This window comes from Uloborus diversus, chromosome 9, assembly GCF_026930045.1.
Source record: "Uloborus diversus isolate 005 chromosome 9, Udiv.v.3.1, whole genome shotgun sequence".
NCBI classification, from domain to species: Eukaryota; Metazoa; Arthropoda; class Arachnida; order Araneae; family Uloboridae; genus Uloborus; species Uloborus diversus.
Genome location: NC_072739.1, coordinates 147,962,400 through 147,983,188, shown reverse-complemented (window position 1 = coordinate 147,983,188; position 20,789 = coordinate 147,962,400). Strand labels below are relative to the sequence as shown.

Genomic DNA, 20,789 nt, shown 5'->3' with positions numbered 1-20,789 from the left:
AGTATGAAATCACGTCTGTTGAGTAGACCTGTATTGTGCAGTTACCTGACGGCAGTTGACGGAACCCTAGTCCACTGCGCTTGTTGTGACAAGTAATGCTATTCTTGCCATTTGCTTTCCAAAATTCTTGTTTTGGTGAAACTTGTGCCTCAACAGCTGCAAACACCAAATTACATTCGAGGTTTTTTTCGTCAGGATTGGAAAATAGCGACGTAGATCAGCAGTGGACCCAATTTAAGGAAAAACTGGCAAAAACGTTTGGGGATTATGTTCCATTTAGGAAAAAAGGTTTTAGTACTAAAATTTGGTCCATGTGGTTCTTCAAGGAGATTAAAGAAGCTCTAAATTATAAGCAAACGGCTTTTCGTCAGTTTAAGGAAACTGGTCAGAGTACAGATAGGCTCCAGTATTGAAAGGCAAGACGAAATTTTAAATATTTGGTACGGATTCCGAAAAGGGAATGAAAGATCGTAGTCATATTGGGTCATTGGTTGATGAGCATGGAAATTTAATCCAAAACGACAGGGATATTGCAAATGCTCTAAATAACTTTTTTTTCCACAGTGTCTTTAACGATAACTGTATCTCAACAATTGACACTAGCAAGACACAAGCTATTATGCATACAGCTTGAGGATTTTGTGTTTTCCAGGGAAGAGGTTCTATTTCATTTGAAAAAAATTAAACTAAAGCTCTGGGACCAGATAATACTTATCCAAAAATTTTAATTGAATGTACAGAGGAATTAGTGGATATTATTTTTAATATTTTCAATGCTTCTTATAACTCAGGGACAGTACCAGAGGACTGGAAACTGGCTAACATAACGTTACTCTTCAAGAAAGAGTCTAAAGGTAATGCTGGGAATTATAGACCTTTAAGTCTGACTTCAGTGGTTTGTAAGATTTTTGAAACTTTGATCAAAATTAATATTATGAATTTCTTAGAGATTAATAGTCTGTTGACTAGTTTGCAATATGGATTCAGGAAAGGTAAATCAAATGCTACTAATTTATTGCATTTCTACGACAAGATTACCTGGTTTTAGATAACAAAAAGTGTGTGTATGTTGTTTAGATTGATTTTCGAAAAGCTTTTGATAAGGTACTGCATGTTGCTCTTCTCAGCAAATTAGCTTATATACGAATAGGAGGAAAAACTTTACTTTGTGTTAGAAATTGGCTGACTGGAAGGAAATAAAGAGTATTTGTGAGGGGAAATCATTCTAGGAGTGATATTTTAAGTGGGGTTCCTCAGGGTTCAGTTTTAGGGCCTCTCTTGTTTATTATTTTTATGAATGACATCAATGAGAATATTTCTGAAAGCATGAATTGTTTTGCTGCTGATGTAAAATTTATGGGAATTGTAGAAAATGAAGAACAGGTAAAACAGCTTCAAGACGATTTAGATTATATTACTAAGTAGGGGGGTAAGAGGGGTATGGCAGTTAATGTAGGGAAATGTCAAGTGCTACACTTAGGTCATGGATATAAGCGTACGAGTTATCGTTTACAGGGTTCAATCATTAGTCAGGCAGAAAATGTTATTGATCTGCGTATCTTAATAAATCAGAACTTCAAGTTTAGTCAACAGTGCAGCATTGCAAGTAACAAAGCCAACCGAATGCTTGAGTTTATAAATAGATCTATTTCAATCAAATCTAAGAAAGTTCTTCTGCCTTTATATAGGAGTTTAGTAAGACCCAATTTGGAGTATGCTGTGCAGTTTTGGTCGCCTTATCCGAGGAAAGATATTTGTGTATTGGAAAGGGTTCAAAGAAGGGCTACTAGACTAGTGAGGTGACTTTCAGATTTAGATTATGATACCAGACTTAATAGGCTTAATATGTATAGCCTGGAGCAAAGGAAGATCAGAGGGGACATGATTCAGTTGTTTAAATTTATCAAAATGAATGATGTTAATGGATTAAATTTTTGCACTGAAAGCACAACGAGGGATCATTGTTTTAAGTTATTCAAATCTCAGGCTAACCTGGAAATAAGGAAAAACTACTACTTTAGTAGGGTTGGCACAGCTTACTGGAAGAAGTGGTAATGAACAAGGGGGTGGAAAGCTTTAAGAGGGCCATTGATCTTCATAGGGGGGACTAATAAATTGACTAGGACCAGCCTAGCTGGGCCAAGAGCCTGTTGCTGGTCGTCACATTTGTATTTGTATTATGTTTTATAAAATCTACATTGTAAATATTCATCTTTTCACGGGGTAACTTTGGGAAGAGAAATTTTCAAAGTTCAAGAGCTGGAAATTTACAGCGATCTTTTGACTTTGGTTGACAAAAAACTAAACTATACAAATTGTTTAAATAACATTAGTTATACTATCTGTAATCTTGAATTTTAACGAAAAAGTAGAATGTCTTGTTCTTATTATTTGCTCAATATAATTGATATTAATTCATTTCTTTTGTTGTTTCTAATGCAGATAATGTACCTATATAATAATAGTGGAATATGCCAATAAGATGCTTGAGTTTATCAATAGATCTATTTCAAATAAATCTAAAGAAGTTCTTCTGCCCTTATATAGAAGTTTGGTAAGATCTCATTTGGAGTATGCTGTTCAGTTCTGGTGATATGGGTGGTTGATATGGGTCTGGTTTATGAACGATATTCACAAAAATATGTCTGGGAACATGAATTGTTTTGCTGATGATGTCAAAGTTATGGGGACTGTAGAAAATGAAGAACAAGCAAAACAGTTGCAAGAGGATCTAGATCATATTACGGAGTGGGCTGATAAATGGGGCATGGCTGTTAATGTTGGGAAATGTCAAGTGCTACATTTAGGGTATGGAAATAAGTGTACAAGTTATTATTTGCAAGGTTCAGTCATTAGTCAGGCAGATAAAGTTACTGATCTGGGGGTCCTAATAAGTCAGGATTTAAAGTTTAGCCAACAGTGCAGCATTGCTAGCAACAAAGCCAATAAGATGCTTGGGTTTATCAATAGATCTATTTCAAATAAATCTAAAGAAGTTCTTCTGCCCTTATATAGAAGTTTGGTAAGACCCCATTTGGAGTATGCTGTTCAGTTTTGGTCTCCTTATCTTAAGAAAGACATTAATGTATTGGAAAGGGTTCAAAGGTGGGCTACAAGGCTAATAAATGGACTTTCTCACTTAGACTATGATTCCAGGCTTAGAAGGCTAAAAATGTAGTCTTGAGCAAAGAAGAGACCGAGGGGACATGATTCAGTTGTTTAAATTTATTAAAGTGAAAGATGTTACAGGGCTGAAGTTTAGCACTGAAAACAGGACAAGGGGTCATTGTTTTAAGCTATTTAAATCTCAGGCTAACATGGATGTTAGGAAAAATTATTATTTTAGCAGGGTAGTGGAACCTTGGAACAGTTTACCAGAAGAGGTGGTAATGAGCAGTGGAGTAGATAGTTTTAAGAGGGCCATTGATCTTCACTGGGGATTGTAAATTGACTAGGACCAGTCTAGCTGGGCCCAGAGCCTGTTGCTGGTCGTCACTTTTGTATTTGTATTTGTATAACATTGGTATAAAGTCATGTTTCCTTCTGTTTTTAATGAGGATAAAGCACTGTCCTAATGTAACCCCAATCAATTGGGTAAGATGGGGACAAAGTAAATTTTTCTTTTATGAAATACCGTAGCAAGCAGAGTTATTCTTTTGCCATATCTTGTAAGAGGAATACTCGACTGACTTATTAATGATTTTTTAAGCTTTTTTACTTTGAAAAGAAAAATAGGAACAGAGTAAAACTTTGAAAAATGTCCCAAAGTCACTCCATCTAATGGTATCAAAAACGTGCTTCTAAACATTGGTCTTTCTAAAAATTGGTTACAACCCAGTAAAGAAGCACAAATTTCTTTTTTAAAAAATCATGTTTTGTGTGCAAAATAAAACAAACGTGGCAAAAGCAATACTAACCTCATCTCCTTTGTGAGCTTGGAATTCGAACTTCTTTGGCACCATGAAAGCAGAGTTGTTGTACTCAAGAAATCGCTGCTTGTCAACTCTCGAGTCCAAATTAGTAATGCACTTATTCATCCCATCTATGCTGGCCTGCTGGGACTTTTTAAGGCACTCTTCAGCATTGATGGAGACCATCAGCGTATGAGCAAGAGATGTGTGGAACCCAAAATCCATGCACTGCAAAACAAATAGTTAATTGACCAAAACTTCTTACTATACTTCCATAACAATAGCTAATTATAACCACATAATAATACTCTAATAGTAGCCACATTATGGTCAAACATTTAATGAATAAAATGTAAACCATAAACGACTTCAGTAGTCTTTTGAATTCATCAATTATCTTTGAAAGTAAACATTTGAAATACTACTTCTTTAGTTTCAGAAGTTTTTCGTATCGAAAACCGTACATTCGTTCATGGGGGGGGGGGGGGGCATTCTTCCACATCCCTCTCCTCAATGATAGTCTGTATCCGCATTTGATTCTTCCTGCAGAGCAAATTGGTTTTAAAGCCAAATTACAGTGATAAATTAACAGTTAAGAGCTGTATTAATATGTTGTAACGTCATTATTGGTAGCATAAAAGTGAGGAAAAAATACTTCTGTCATATGAAGAAGTAAAGAAAATAGGTAGTTTAATTATGAATTAAAAATTGGTATAGGGATTTAAAAGTAAAATCCAGGAATAAAATTTACATATTTATTACTGGAGAAAACTATTTAAAAGAAAGTTTTTACACAAACAAAGGATTTTTTTTTTTTTTGAAAGTGATACATTTTCTTTGGGAAAAACTATTCATAATTTTAGTTGATTTTAGGCAACCATTATTTTTTCAATTGTATATATTTTTCTAATTGCAATATTCCTATATAAAGTGCTATAATTTCAAATTGAAACAGTGGAAATCTTACTGTTTATGAAAAGCAATGGACTTATGGAAATACCTTTAATTATATTAAACCTCGTTTTTCCAGATCTCTGGTTAATACGGATTAAATTTACAGAGTTTGAAACAAGTTTTTAAATTCACACAAATAACAATTTTAAATTACAATAGCTTTTTACTGATTAAACATTCAACTCTTGCAAAGATTATGCAATAAATCCTCCCTCCCTCAATAGCAATCTATCAAAAACATACTCAGAGTGTCATTTCATGTGAATTATGAATGATAAAATGTTTGACAAAATAATACGAATGATAAAGTGTGAATTGTGCAAAACACTCTTATGTAGTTTGTACAAAGTATTGGTTTTTTTTACTGTAATAAAAGGTATGTCCATTTATTTGAGGATTTTTTACGATGTTTTTTCCACATTATTCGGATTTTCGTTTATCCAGATTGCCTTTGGTGACACTTAGTCTGGACAAACGATCTACTGTATTTTGAATAAATAGCATGTTTTAAAACAAGTTCATTTAAACATGTCATTTAAAAATGACAATTTTCACTTCACTAATAATAGTTCATACATTGTATTGCACTGTAACTGTTTTCTTAACTGATTGAACTTTGTATATCTGGTTTCAGCAACACACGAGTCGCAAATGTTATGATAGAACAAGTAAAAATAATGTTGTAGTAGTTGCTGAGTTAAGTGCGTATTGAACTTTTAAAAGTTTCTTTTCATGTTAATAAACTTTGTTTTATCTCTTTCATCGGCCTCTGACTTCTTTTAATCATAACAACTCAGAAATGTAAAGACATGCCTCAAAATTAACAAGGGGGGGGGGGGGGAATAAACAAATCAAATAGTGAAGATACAAGATTAACAAACAAGCAATGAGATGGTTAGAAGCCAGCAATACAACTGCAACCCATTTTAAAGAACTCAAGCTTTTTATAGGTGAGGTAAGGAGTAAAACAAAAATAAAAGTCTTTATTTTTGCTGCTATTTTTAATATTTTGGTTAGTGAGATACAGACATCTAGGGAGCCACTGTGCAGAACTGAGTTTTTAAACATGACAAACTGTTACTTCCTATTATGATTATTAATTCAATTAATGCTGCCTTCGGGCCCTGATCACAAGTAGAAAAGAGGGAAGAAACACAGCAGTTTCTAGTTGGAATTCATGTAAAATTTCAGTAAAAAGAAAGAATTTAAGAAAAAGTAATGAAATATTGAGTTTGCGAGGGTAAGAATAAAAGGTCTGGGACATAGTTAAAAAAAATTAGAAATGCTAACTTTTGATAGCTTCAACCAGATACATCTATTACCATTCATCCTTTAACTATAGACAGCAATTTTAAGTTCAACTAGTTAGCTTTTTACTTTTCAAATACTTGCAAAAGTAGCAAGACCTGAAAGTCTAATTCTATATATGGTTCATTCAATTGTTGGATGGTAGTATATGTTGTTTTAGCCTTGCATGCTTGTCAAAGGCAAGGAATAAGACAATACAAAACAAGAAACTTTTTTCAAAAACTAGTGTAAAAAATTATAATGTACAGTGAAATAATGGAGACTGGATAGTAAAAAGCACACACTTCACCGAGAGGAATTAAGACTCCCAACTCCAGAACAAATTTGTACTTGGATTTTACAACATTGAACTTCAGTAACAAGGAATGTTGTGTTGAAAAATCTTTCAAAACTTGTATTTCCAACACTTTAGGCAGAAGAGAAAGCGATGTTCAGTAAAACACAAATTCATAAGAAAATTGATGTAAATGGAAATGAAAGCAATGCCTTCAGTGAGAATGGTTTGTTATGATTAATTTAAGAGTAATATATTATTCATATAGCTTTGGAATTATTTTTCAAATGTTATTGGACAAATACCAAAGTTACCAAAAAGAGAGAAAGGGCTCTTCTCCCTTCCCCTGAGCAAAAAGTTTCTACAAATAAAATCAGTTTTCAACCAACCAGAGCTTTGCAAATTTTATCATAACGATTTTTATACATCAATGAATTCCCCTTCACTTGCATATTAAATGCAGTTTAAGTTTTGCAATAAGTAAGGCAGTAAATGTGAAAATCAGGTGGTTAAAATGAAATCTCTTCCAACACAAATGGTGCAGCAAATAGAAATGATTTTACCAAGAAAAGAATGAAGTCAAAAAATACTTACATCTATAATGTCTGACAAATCATCAACAAAGTACTTGTGTATGGCTGCATTACTAGCATCCATGCAAAGTAAATAATCGTTCCTCGCCTTCAATGCCTTCAGTTTCGCATCATTATACTTTAACCGTCTCTGTAATACCATAAAAGTAAACAATATGAGTAGGTTAAAATAAATGAAGACAGATTGAAACACAAGTGTAAAATCATATCTTATCTTTCAAACAATGACACAGTAATGCTATGAATAGAAACAATTGATGAGCAACTTAAAAACTCATAAAACGTGGAAGAAGTGTGGGGAGGCTGAAATGCTATAGTCTTTGGTACCACTTGGTACCAAAGACTATAGCATTTCAGCCTCCCCACACTTCTTCCACGTTTACTTACTAACCTCAGACATCCAAATCACAGAACTTCACTGCTTTCAATTAACCATTGTTGCTAGCTTTAGGCACAGCATTAATTAGTTATATAACCTTACTATCTAATTAGTTAATCAATGTATTTATTTTGTTCTGTAACCTAATGATTAAAAAATAAAACTGCTTTTAAATTATGGTAACTTTAACAGTTTTGGTTTTCCCTAAAAAAAAAAGTGTTGCATAAGAAATAGTCTTACTTTATTTTTCTTGCTCATTAAAACTTAAAATTTACATTTATAGTCATTTTGTTGCAATTCAATTTTACTTATTTTTTTTAGAATTGTGAATTACAAATTTAAACTTTACTTGAGTATTATACATTTTTGCATGAGAACCTGAATTTATGTGTACTTTACAAAAATACAATTTAGACAGTGTGTTTCATTGTTTTTTCAGCAGTCACAGCTTTTTCTTATATGTAAACTGGATATGTGCTGCTTCAAAAAAAAAAGTTGTTTTAATCAATCAAATTAATGGTTTGAAATAATTGAAGTCAAAAACTATTAATAATTCACTTCACTGCAGAAAAGTTGGCAGATTTAGTACCTGACAGACTTCTTTTTACTAGATGAATCAGTGCAAATTGAAACCTGAATATACTTTAGATCAGAAGATTTTAAAACATATAGTTCTCAACAACATCCAAATACTTCATCATATTTTTGAGGCAGCGAAGTTCATTACATCAAATTATTTAACAAAAAGTGAAATCTGCAAAAGGAAAGACTACCTGCATCAATAATTATATTGTGCAGTTTAGTGTTATCTCACTTCAGTGTAACAAAAGGTCCAGCTAATACAATCCTACCTGAATGAATTTCGGAAGGCAAAAAGAATTACAACAAGAGGATTTCGAAGTGCGAGTTTCCTTTATTTCAATGTATCTTTGTATTGAATTCGACAAACAAGTATCCTTGCAACACAATAGTGTTCTTATTTCTGCCTTTAAACCGAATGTTCATCTTTCCATCTAATTGGTGGTCAAACAGCATTACATATGAAACACATTACATGTTAATACGTTTGCAGCAAAGCTTTACAGGGTTCATACTCAATTTGGATAAAAAATTTCCATGACTTTTTTTTCCAAGGCTTTTTCAGGACTTCATAAAATTTTTCATAACTTTGTTACACAGAGAGAATAGTACTATTTAATGTAAAACTTGACAATTTCTGGAAATGGGCATTAGAAAAATTGCTACGTGAGTACTATAACTATTACTTCATTGAAGCACTTAATAGTGAATGAAAAAATATCAGTGTATACTTCAGAAACTAATAAATTATTCTTATTTGTCTTTATCATATAAATTCAAACAAAATAAAAATACAGTTGGCTCTCTGTTTAACGACTTTCAAGGGACCACAAAAAATCGTCCTTAAGTAGAAATTGTCCTTAAATAGAGTGCTTTTAAAACTATAGTGGGCCATCTGGGATTGTGAAAAGCCGTCGTTAAATAAAGTCGTTAAATAGAGCGTCGTTAAACAGAGAGCCAACTGTATAGTGAATGCAATACAACTGATGTTTAAATGTCTAATAAATGTTTAATAAATAGGGCCGAATAGTAATGAATGGGACAAAAATTGAATAAGTCAATACTAAGTTTCCAATAATAAACTTACTTCATAAAAACATTGTCCTTTGGTGTCATTAGCGCATCTAATCACCCATGTAACTTGACAGTATATGCTTTCAACAAAGTAAAGCCACGTTTTTCAGTAAATTCATTTTTCTAAACCAAATATTTCAGCTGGCCACAAGGATCAGTATTCCGAACTGTATGTTGGGCACCACTGTTTTAGAGTATTAGAATTCCCCTACTTCTATGTTCTACTGTCTGACTAAAATCTTCATTTTCTAAAGCCTTCAACATAGTAAGATAAAACTCTGGTAAATTTAATAATGAATTTTTTACAAGTAGCTGAAACGAACTCGGATGCAATTGAATTACACTTTTTGAAGGGGAGTGACAAAAATCAAGAATATGCAAATTCGCTCTTACAAAACACAAAACATTAGAAGTGCTGAAAATAATGGTGAATTCAAAATTAGTGACGCTCCAGTAGTAAAATCACATTACAAAAAAAAGGGGAGCGGCTGTTACAGAAGCAGATGAAATTGGATTTCAAAACTCGGATTTGTTTTTGAGACGTTTAATTTATATGCAATATTACTAAATCACTCAATATTTCTAGCGCTCTTTTAGCTATTGTTACTTTCTTACTACCCGAGACATTTTTCCATGACTTAAAATAAATTTCCATGACTTTTAATGAAAATATCAATTTTCCATGACTTTCCAGGATTTCCATGACCCGTACGAACCCTGGCTTTGTGAAACACATTGCATGTTAATAAGCTTTCAGTAAAGTTTAATAGGAAATCAACAAACAATTTTTTTAGTACTTAATTACAGCAGAATAAAAACAATATTCAATGTATTTTTAAATGAAAAAAATTAAAGCCACCACTTTGTTTCTCCATAATTTCAAAATGTTAAACATACCAAAAATTGATTTGCATGTATGCAATTAATATTAAAAAGCCTATATTTCTGCAAAAACAAAATAAATTAATGAATGAAATGTTATTGTGCACAGCAATATAAAACAAAAAATAATTTTACAAGATATGAATTGTAATATTTTACAAGATTTAATCTTAGAATTACATTCTTCATCATCCCCTCAGAGCAACAGTTGGATATCTTAGAGTTATTTCTGTAATTAGATGTCTTAGGACGATTCCACAAAAAAAGTCAACCCTTTGTCCTGCACGTGACGGTTCATATATTTCATTAAAAAGTAATTATTTTAAAGGGTGATGACAACATTTTTTGCTTGAGATATCACACATAAGTTTGTAATTTGTAAAGCAGAAAAATTTGTTAATTTATATTTTAAAGTATTATTTTTAATAAAATATATGAGGCTACACATGCGAATAACTTGACCCTTTTCCAAAAATGGCCCCTTAGTGTTGCTCTGCAGCGGCGATATAGTTGAATAAATAAATAACTATAACTAACAGTGAACAAACATTATTTTATAAACATTAACCTAAAACTTGCAAAACAGCAATATTATGAATTCAAGTGATGTTTGCCATCATATCAATTGACAGTTTTTGTTTATGTAATGCATTTACGCAATAAGAGTAAAATCCAGCTATTACAAAAACCAATACAATAAAATATCCATTACAACTAAGTAAATACCGGATTTTGTGTACACATAGAAGTTTTTTTTTTTTTTTTTTTTGGGGGGGGGGGTGTCTCAGAAAATATAGGAACCACTAATATTTTATACAAAAATATACACCCAAGCAAGAAACACAATCAAGTCAAAACAGGCAATGGCTATTTGGGGCATTTCTCTACGACAGTGCATTTTCAAACATCTGATTTTGGGTGCAGTGATGACGGGTAAAAAAACTTTATCGCTTTTAGACCTTAAATCTCTACATGGGCAGAACAGGTGTCCAGAATTAGATCCTTTTTTTTTTTCACGATGAAATTTTATGTCTAGGTTTGTCTATCCAAGCTTTTTACTGTAAGCATAGTCTACAGTTAAAGCTCGTACTTTCTTAAAGCAACGTGATTTTCAAGATCTGACTACACAAGGAGAGGAATTTTCTCGCTTCCATCCATGTCACTTGCGTTCAAATGCAGATCTTTCGACTTTCGAAAGTAATTTCATGTAAAGGGCATTTTTGTTTCCCGTTTTTCTTCAAGACCTTAAAATTTGCTTTGTCTTATGCGGGATTTCGTCTAAATCCTCTTCGTGTTAAGAGATTGATTCAACACTAATTTGTAGATTTATCTGACAAAAATGGTATTTATTTCGCGCTAAGCGAAATTTCGCATTATGCGAGTTTGTGTTACCAGGGTTTGACTGTATAACAAAATTCCTGCTCCAAAAGACAAAATTTGTGGTTCCTTGAAGTTCACTGTAACGAGAAGTCACAGTATTTAAAAACTTGAAAGGGGCTTTCCACATATGATGTCATGCTTTGAGGGGTGAGGGGGGTTCATTTAATTGTGACAACTTGTGACAAGGGCAACATCACTCATTTTTTTATAAGAATATATTTTTGAAAAATAGCATGACATGAAAAAAGGGATGGAGGTATGGCGAAGCATGATACTTAGTTACAAAGGGCAAAGGGGGATCAAAAAGTTTTTAAAAAGTCTGACATCATTTAAGGACAGCCCCAAATTAAAATTACAATGTAATTTTTTATAGATATAAATGCCAGAAGAACAACAAACATGATGTAGTGAAACTTGATCTTTCGAATAACAATATCAAGCAAGATAAGATCAAGTTTTCTGACCATGTAAATAAAGAAATAACAAAAAAGAAAACAAAAAGGGAGATGAAACAAATTGAGCATTAATGGCTTTAAATAGTTTTATAAGGATAAAAACACTGCATACTTTTTGAATTTCTTTCTCCATCAGTCTAAATTTTTTTGAACGCTGCAATTTTTCTTTGGGAATGGACTGTTCTAGTTTATTTTTCTGTGCTTCAACGTAGCTTAATTTTCCTTCAGCTTGCTTTTCTTCATTGTGATAAGTGTAGTATGTTTTCATGGTCTAAAAAAACCAATAACGTTATTAGAACTTTATTTTATAGCTAATTAATTTTTTTTTCATCAAAGATTGTTGGAAAAAAACAAAAGAATAATCACAAATGATTTCCGAACATTAGTACACTTTTATTTCTAATGCTCATGAAAAAAAAGCAAATTTATAGCATAGTATTTCAACATAAAATTCACTGAAAGTGGTAGTCATATACTATTATTAAATGTGAAATAATCTTCAACCACATTTTAACAAATAAAAGGCAACTACAAAAGTACTAGTAATGCACAAAAAAAGCAGGAAAGCAATATATTTGAATTGTTAACATTTGCTTTGGTTTCTGTTGGTTTTATCCAGCTCCTAATTCTCATAGTTTTTCCCGTTTTTCCCACAGTCCCGGTAGAAATTTGCTTCTTTTGGAAGAAACCCAACCCTGCCTACAATCAGCCAATTTATTTAAAAGGGCACAAAAGGTTCCAACATGTTTTTTAAAGATCTATAAGGACAGCATAAATGGGCAACTTCATAAATTATTTTTTAACAATTGTTTTTTTAACTAACATTATTAATTTTTAGGACTAATGAGTATTTATTCAGTCCTTCCTGAGGGGGAATGAATAGTCATAAACAATAGCAAGTATAGAAAAAAAAAATGGGATAATGGAAAGAGGGACAAAAATACTTATTAATGTAAAATTCCTCATCTTGTGTGGAGTTAAATAAAAGTTTGACTATTTTTAATTTTAAAAAATGTCATTTTTATTAACATTTAACTTTTTTAAAAAGTAGTTCATGAATGATTTACTTGATTCAGGGAGAGATGAAGGGGGCCTCCAAAAAAGGACTGCCCAGGCCTAAATGTAAGAATATCAATCTCAGCATGTTGGTTTTGCTTTGTACTCAATTCTTTCACATATTTTTTTTTCTTAAACTGTTATTAAAACTAAAGTTTTTTGTAATATTATTATAAGTTTTGTAAATAGCTATAATTGTTTCATGTTTATGAGCCTAATTTGTAGTCTAATCTTGTTAAATGTGGCATTGATTACATTAATTTTCACCCAGAATTTCTTTACTTTTCTTAACTTTACCCATACGTTCAGTTTGCTGCTATGCAGCATTTAACATTGTATCATTGGAATTGACGAGAAATTTTAGATATACAGATTAGTTGGCATAATTTTCGGCTTAGTATTCTTGGCACCAAATTTGACGAGAAACCGCCAAATTGGAGACACTTTGAAGCTAATGTATAACGATTGTATTTCAAACTTAACAATTAAATAGATCGTACGAGAAAAGATTGTTTACGATTTCCTTGTAAATATTTGACAAAAATTTGCTGATGGGTCATTCCATGTCAAGTGATCCAAAGTTTTTTCATCACATTTTTGTATTTCTTTAAAATTTGGCTCATGGTGTACCCTTCAAGGTCATCAAAAGTGCAAATTTTTAGATTTTTATCTCTTTTATTTTTTTATTTATGAGACTTTGATTTTTAGAAAAACCCTCTTTTTTTCATGGATGCTTGAACATAAATTGGACGATAACTCAGCACCAAATATAGATAAAGATTTGGTAAAAAGTATTTTAAAGTATGTTAGTTGCTGTTTAATATGATATGCAACATGACATTTAAAAAAAAAAATATTTTTAAAAATTTAAACGTAAATTTGAAATTTAAATCTCTGGAAACGTATAATAATTTTCTTTTTTTTTAATTCCCAAAAATTTTTGTGCATTTTACCTTCATTTGTGCAAAATTTCAAGTTGGGATCTCAATGGGATCATATTTTTATGATTTTTTGAATAAAATTTCACGTAAGAAATAATGAGATTTTTCAAATTATATTTAATTAAATACAGGGTTCTCTTACTGTTGATCATCTAGTGAGTAGCAAGTAAGCATGGCTATCCTTGAAATGAGCTGACATGAACTTGTAGATTGGCAAGTGGTCAAATTTTATTCAAAAATTCATAAAAATATGATCCTATTGAGATCCCAACTTGAAGTTTTGCACAAATAAAGATAAAATGCACAAAAAATGTTGGGAATTTTTTTTAAAAAAAAATCAGAGAAATTTTCTGAGAAATTTAAATCTTAAATTTACATTTAAATTTTTAAACATAAATTTATTAATAAAACTAGTTATTTTGCATATCATGTCAAACAGCAACTAACGTACTTTAAAATTATTTTTACCAAATCTTTCTATCTATATTTGGTGCTGAGTTATTTTCCATTTTATGTTCAAGCATCCATGAAAAAAAGAGGCTTTTTCTAAAAATCAAAGTTTCATAAATAAAAAAATAAAATATATAAAAATCTGAAAATTTAGACTTTTGGTGACCTTAAAAGGCAAAATCGATTAGCCAAAACTTCAAAGAAATACAAAAATGTGAGTGAAAAAATTTCTCAAATTTTAGATCACTTGACATGGAATGACCCTGCTGTGTTTTCACACGAATGGGGTCGTCAGTTAAAGAATTTCTGAAGTGAGTCAAACTCGTTACAATATTAAGCATCAAACCAATAGCACTGAAATTAACCCTTAACAGAGGAGGTGCAGTCTCACAGACCGCTCAAAAGTTCAAACGATCACCCCTATTTCATTTTCAGTCAATTGAATGGTTTTTCCCAATAGCTTTTTGTTTTGGGACCTTGAACACCACCTTGCTTATCAGTATCTTTAGGCAAGTGCATCTGGTTTAAATTTCACTGTATTCTTTTTTTTAGAAGCAGTCTGTGAGCCGCACCTCCCCTTCAGTGTTACTATTTTCGGCAGTAGTAGACATTAGGCTCTTAATGTTAGAGCCGCTGATATAGGCACATTTATCTTACTCGCGCTATGCAGAAGAGATGCAAAATATTCTAGATGAGGTTGAGAGTTGTTTGAAATGTTCACAAACGTTACGCAATGATGTTCTAGGGACAATGAAAGCTGAATTATCCCTTGAAATACGACGCGAAATACTAATAGTTACAGGGCTGTCAAAATTTTACCGTAATCTGATATAATCAATTTTCTGGTACTAAAATGTTCTGTATATATTAAACAACTAAAATAAAATCATTAATGAATAATATATTCATTTCTATTACGAGTAGTTAGTTATCTACTGCAGCATATGATTTTCTCGAAAAATCTTAAGACTCTAGCAAAATTTCCTCCGAAAAGGTATATTTCGATTCAAAGTTCAAAAATATTTTTTCCTGTGCTAACAAAAGTTCAAAGAACATCTGAGGAAAATTACAGGACTATCTTAATTACACGATTTTTAAGAATTTTTTAAATAGAGTGGTCTCTGAGACCTCACGTCCACTGCTACGTCCTACTTTTTCACCTCCCCTGTTACGGGTTAAAGAATTATGGTATATTCTAATGACATTATGCATTTGTAGTATAATAAAAGTATTTCATTAAAGACTTCACAAAACCTATAACAAAAATGACAATGGAGCAATGAAATCTGTTCACACAGTTTTGAATTATGTTTAGACTTTAAAACAATAAATGCATTCTTTATAATAAGTACTGATAGGAAACTTACAGTATGCAGTTCATGAAGCACCTTTAACAATTCATCATGAATCTCAATTCCAACTTCTCGACACTAAAAAAAGAAAGAATTCAAGATTAGCATCATTCCAGTGTGATACTTTTTTTTTGAGCAATCACATTGCTTATTGTTCGCATTTGACTGTTTTGGCGTCCTTTGATTTCATTCCCTGATTAATAAAGTTGCCTGACTTTTCCCTGATCTGTCGCCACCCTGTATCAATATTTAAGCAGAAAAAGACTTTCAAGTTTTGCATGCTACTGATGCTGTTGAGAACAAAAACAAAAGGAAGCTCACACACACACACAAACCATTGATTCTCCCACATCCTCAGAGTTTCTTCCAACCTCAACCAAATCAGAAACACTACCACTACCTCCTAAGGTCTATCAATTCCTCAAATGTTCTCTTTCAGCAATTAACTTCTTTGACACTCTCTCTGCTGCTTCAGACTTGCTCAGTTCTTTTGCAACTTCAAATGGCTAGCAAGAAACCAGGAAACAAAGGAGCTGCCTTCTTACCACTGTTCTCCAGACCCAAATATGTGAGAAATCCGATCTCGAAAGTCAGCTAATTTCTCAACTGTTCTTCCGCAGTCACCAACTTCCTTGATACTTTCTCCACAGCTTCTCATTTGCTCAGCATATTCTCCACTTCAAAAGATTATGAAGAAAACAACCAGGAGAAATAAAGCAACAGATTTCTCTCCTGCCACATTTCAAGATTTTGTTTCCATTATGGGTAATCTATTTTATTTTATTCATTCCTGATCTTTGAATTCTTTCCACCAGGTGGTACAGCAACTAAAGTCACAAATAATGGTTTTGAACAAAACCATATGTGAGAAATTCCTGTTTCTATCAAAAGCAAACAAAAATGAAATTTAGAAAAGTCCTTTCAATAATGGATATGATTTTCTTTAACAGGTAACAACATCATACAATATTTAGGGAATCTGTTAGATACATCGAGTCTATCATTTCAAATTAATCATTAAGAATTATTCAATCAGAACCATCCAGCAGAACCCTTCAAAATGGAGAACTGTTTGCAAGGCAGATATATAGGTAGAAAACATGCTAAGAGCATGTTCTTCAGGGTTTGGGACAAGGGAATATACTAGCCCAAAGTCCAACCAAATTAATTTGTATGTATGTATTTTTAAAGTATCATTTTTCTCTTAATGTTTATTTTTAGCAGTTTGTCGTCTTACCCGATAGGCGGGCTAAGACGAAGAAAAACACTTCTTTTTTCTTTTGCTGACATATTTTTCATGTTTTAAAAGGAGGTAACCAGAATTTAATTTTCTTTTAATACACTCATAAAAGCCGTGAGTTTAAATTTCAAAATTTTATATCATATCCTGAAGAACGAAAAAGTTTTTGAAGCTTAAGTTCACGAAATTACCCCACCTTCCCGTAATTCATAGAAAATGCAAACATACATGTCATTCATAGAAAATGCAAACCGACACAAAGATATTCATTAGGCATTTTTACCATAAAAACTTCAACTTCTTTTCGGAATTACAGTAAGTCTGAAAGCAAAAACTTTACTAACTCTTTTGTAAATCCGCTGAACATCTTCCATGATACAGGTCATTCGATTAATGATGGTACTGGCATAAATTTCACTGATTGCAGCATGATCTCTACTCTGCCTCCGGGTGGTAGAAATTAGTTGCTGCCAGCATGCATAGGATGAGAATAAATGCCACTGTTCTCGCCTGTAAATATTAAAAATTAATGTTCAAAGAGCAATTTGTTTTATTTTTTAAGTAAAATGCATTACAATAACCAATAGCAATATTATTATGTGGTCCAAAATAATGTAATTATTAAAACAAATAAATAGCTGTATACCGTATTAGAAATATGTGTTCATTTGTCTCACTGTTGAGACCAAAAATGTTGAATTGACGACTAGTTTTAGAAACCTATGCCCTAAATCCCAAGCCTAAAGTTTTTGATCACATCAAAACTTTTACCCGACTTATCATGATTGAGACCTGTAATTGACATGACAAATACATTCCCAAAAGTAGTTTTAAAATTTAAAAAGTATCTATTTTGTCTTGGAAAATCTTTTTTTCTATATACAGTGCTAGCCAAATTATTAGACTAAAGAGTTTTTTTTTTTTTGTACACTATTTGTACTAAAATACTATTTATTTTACTGTTAAAGTACAGTACATACTGTATGCTGATTATTGCGTTATTTTAGCATAATTTAATGTTTGCAGGTGGCAGCACTGTCTGCTTTGTTCTTTGTTTATCTACCTACCAGGAACACAACCTCAATCAGCTTAAACAGTTCACTAGTCCTTTTTATTCGTCTAGTTCTTTTTACAGAACACACGTTCTGTTGCATTTAAAGTTAGTTTTAGGTAATTAGTGAGTATGTGTATGTGAGTTTATAAAATAGTGAGTATAAACAATTTTTTACCTCCTTTTTTAAAAAGTTAGGAAATGGTGTAAACCTTGTGAAAAGTATGCTAAAAAGACTTAAAATGCTCATCAGGAACAGGGGAATGCATGGTATAACTTTGATATACCCCCCCCCCCCCAAAAAAAAAAAAAAAAATTACGCGTCAAATCTGGCACTCCCTACAAACTTTTTAGGGTTGCTGTTTCTTATTTTGGTGTTGCCAATTTAGGTTTTTTCAGCTTTTAGGTTTTTGCTGTTGCCAAATTTAGTATTTTCTTGTATTTTGTACAATTTTTTGGGTGTTTTTTTTTTTTTTTTTTTGAAAGTTTTGTGGCAACAATTTTTGGATTTCATATATGTTTTAGCGCCATTTCATTCATTCGCCATTTCTTTGTGAAGTGGTCAAGCATATTCTGACTTACTGTATTTTGCCGCAAATCTAGTTGTATTTTCCAATTATATTTTTTTTCTATTAATTATTTTTTATCTTTTAGCTTTCAACATGCCTACTGTATATAGTGTTGTTGAAAAGCAGGTATTTTGCACCAACGCCAAAAACAGGTATTTTGCGTTGTGAGGAAAAAAAGTCGGGTAGAATTACGGTAACCGGGTCGCGGTGATAAATATTTCGGTAGAATTACGGTAACCGGGTCGCGTTGGCGTATTTTTTCAAAAACTGCCAAATTCGGCACCTACGACTCAATGTAAATAAAGTACTACAATGTAAACAAGAGAAATCATCAAATGAGAGTTGACCCAAATACAAGGGGCGGAGCTTCGGATTACTCAAACTATCACCTTGGTAACTACAACTGTTTATTAACCTTTTTCTTTATCTTGATTGCAACCGTAAAGAAAAAAAAAAGCATTAAAATTCTTTTTTCCCTTTTAAAATATCGCAAAATATGGAAAGAAACAAATGATTAAGCCTATTTTTTTCTTTATAGAATTATATTATTTCTCTTACTTTGAAATAAAGTTTGCAGAAAAGACAAATGAGAGGTAACTTTTTTTCAAGATGTTAACTTAAACGTGGGAAGATAAAGCGCAGTATCTACGGAGATGAATATTTGAGATATAAAAAGAAACGTGTTTTGGGAATTCGATACTAACAATAGCGAAATGATGGAATTTGACCTTTTTTTTTCAGTGGAAAGCAAGTAAGGAAGCTTGTACAAAAAAGCTGTGCAACCCATGACGAAAATGCGAAAAAAAATTTTAAATAAAAATTTTCCGATACTGCTCTTTACGTTCCCATTGCAGTAATATTGAACTCATTTTTTTTCTGTAGGAAAAGAAATAGAATATCATGATGTATGTGAACGAAAAGGTTCATGACGTATATGGTGTTAAACTTTCTATCAAAATGCTTAATTTCCTAAGGAACATTAAAATGAAACATAAATTTTTACCGAAATTTAACAACAGTTAAAGTTGGATAGAACACGACATTAGTCAGAAATAATCCGAGAAAAATCCATTAAAAATACCTACTGTTTAATTAAGACTTAAAACGATCTACTAAATAAGTTAAATCACATCAAAATATCCATTCAGAGAACGTTATCATAACTAAAATTATAATACTAACTTACTGAATAAGTGATTACGATATTTAATAAATTTTAAATACAAGATAGAACAATAAAACATAAAGGAAATAACTTACTGCGAACACATTCCAAAAACGTATCCAAAAGGTATGAATAACTAATTTTAAAATCTATAACTTAAAAGAGTTAAAAGTGACAAAAAATTTTCGATGTAAAATTTCATAAAATGTTTCGAAGATATGAAATTTGAAAAAACACAATATGTTGCCAATTTTCAGAAAAAAATCACCTTTGAGAAAATTTAAAATTATATTCTATGGAATTTAAAAAAAAAAAGAAATATTAATTGACAAATAAATTGCAATATTTTGTCAAGATGACTTCTGAAATGGCTGATTGGCCAAACGAATAGCAAATCAGCTTTGGTGTAGGGTTACCAAAATTGCTCCGTCGCCAAGGTAAGGTAGCGGATTGCCAGAATGAAATATTTATCGCCGCGACCCGGTTACCGTAATTCTACCAATATTTCATTCTATCAACCTGCTACCTTACCTTGGCGACGGATCAATGTTGGTAACCCTACACCAAATCTTATTAGCTCTTCGTTTGGCCAATCAACCATTGCAGAGTTCATTACACAAAATTGCAATGTATTTGTTTAATAAATCTTCTTTTTTAATTCCATAGAATAAGATTTTTAATTTTCTCAAAGTTTTTTTTCCAGAAAATGGCAACATATATTGAGTTTCTTCAATTTTTAAGATCTTCGAAACATTTTACAAAAATTTACATCGCAGAATGTTTGTCACTATTTTAAGTTGGATTTAAAAATCAGTTATTCATATCTTTGGATACGTTTTTGGAATTTGTTCGCAGTGAGTAATTTCCTTTGTGTTTTACTGTTCCATTTTTGATTTAATTCATTACTTATTGCAATAACTTAGTCAGTAAGTTTGAACTAAAATATTACTTATGATAATGATCTCTGAATGGATCTTTTGATGTGATTTAACTTATTTAGCAGATCGTTTTAAATTTTAATTGAACATTAAATCTACGTAAGGGCTTTTTCTATTTACTTAACAAACTATTACAGACTAATGTCGTTTTTTATCAAACTTTAAATGTTGTTAAATTTGGTAGAAATGTATGTTTCATTTTAATGTTTTTTAGGAAATTAAACATAAAAAGTGTAAC

The 20,789-nt window shown here is 31.6% G+C and overlaps 1 protein-coding gene across 3 annotated transcripts in view; it reads right to left on the bottom strand.

The window, feature by feature from the left end:
* Positions 1-20,789, bottom strand: part of LOC129229624 (SLIT-ROBO Rho GTPase-activating protein 1-like) — a 310,372-nt gene that overhangs the window by 23,619 nt on the left and 265,964 nt on the right. For all 3 annotated transcript variants that reach the window (XM_054863973.1, XM_054863974.1, XM_054863975.1), the window contains exons 3-7: positions 17,173-17,338; positions 15,604-15,666; positions 11,902-12,060; positions 7,042-7,170; positions 3,918-4,139 (exon numbers count right to left, since the gene is read on the bottom strand). In XM_054863973.1, coding sequence (XP_054719948.1) covers positions 3,918-4,139; positions 7,042-7,170; positions 11,902-12,060; positions 15,604-15,666; positions 17,173-17,338 — 739 coding nt within the window. The remainder of the gene's footprint in view (positions 1-3,917; positions 4,140-7,041; positions 7,171-11,901; positions 12,061-15,603; positions 15,667-17,172; positions 17,339-20,789) is intronic.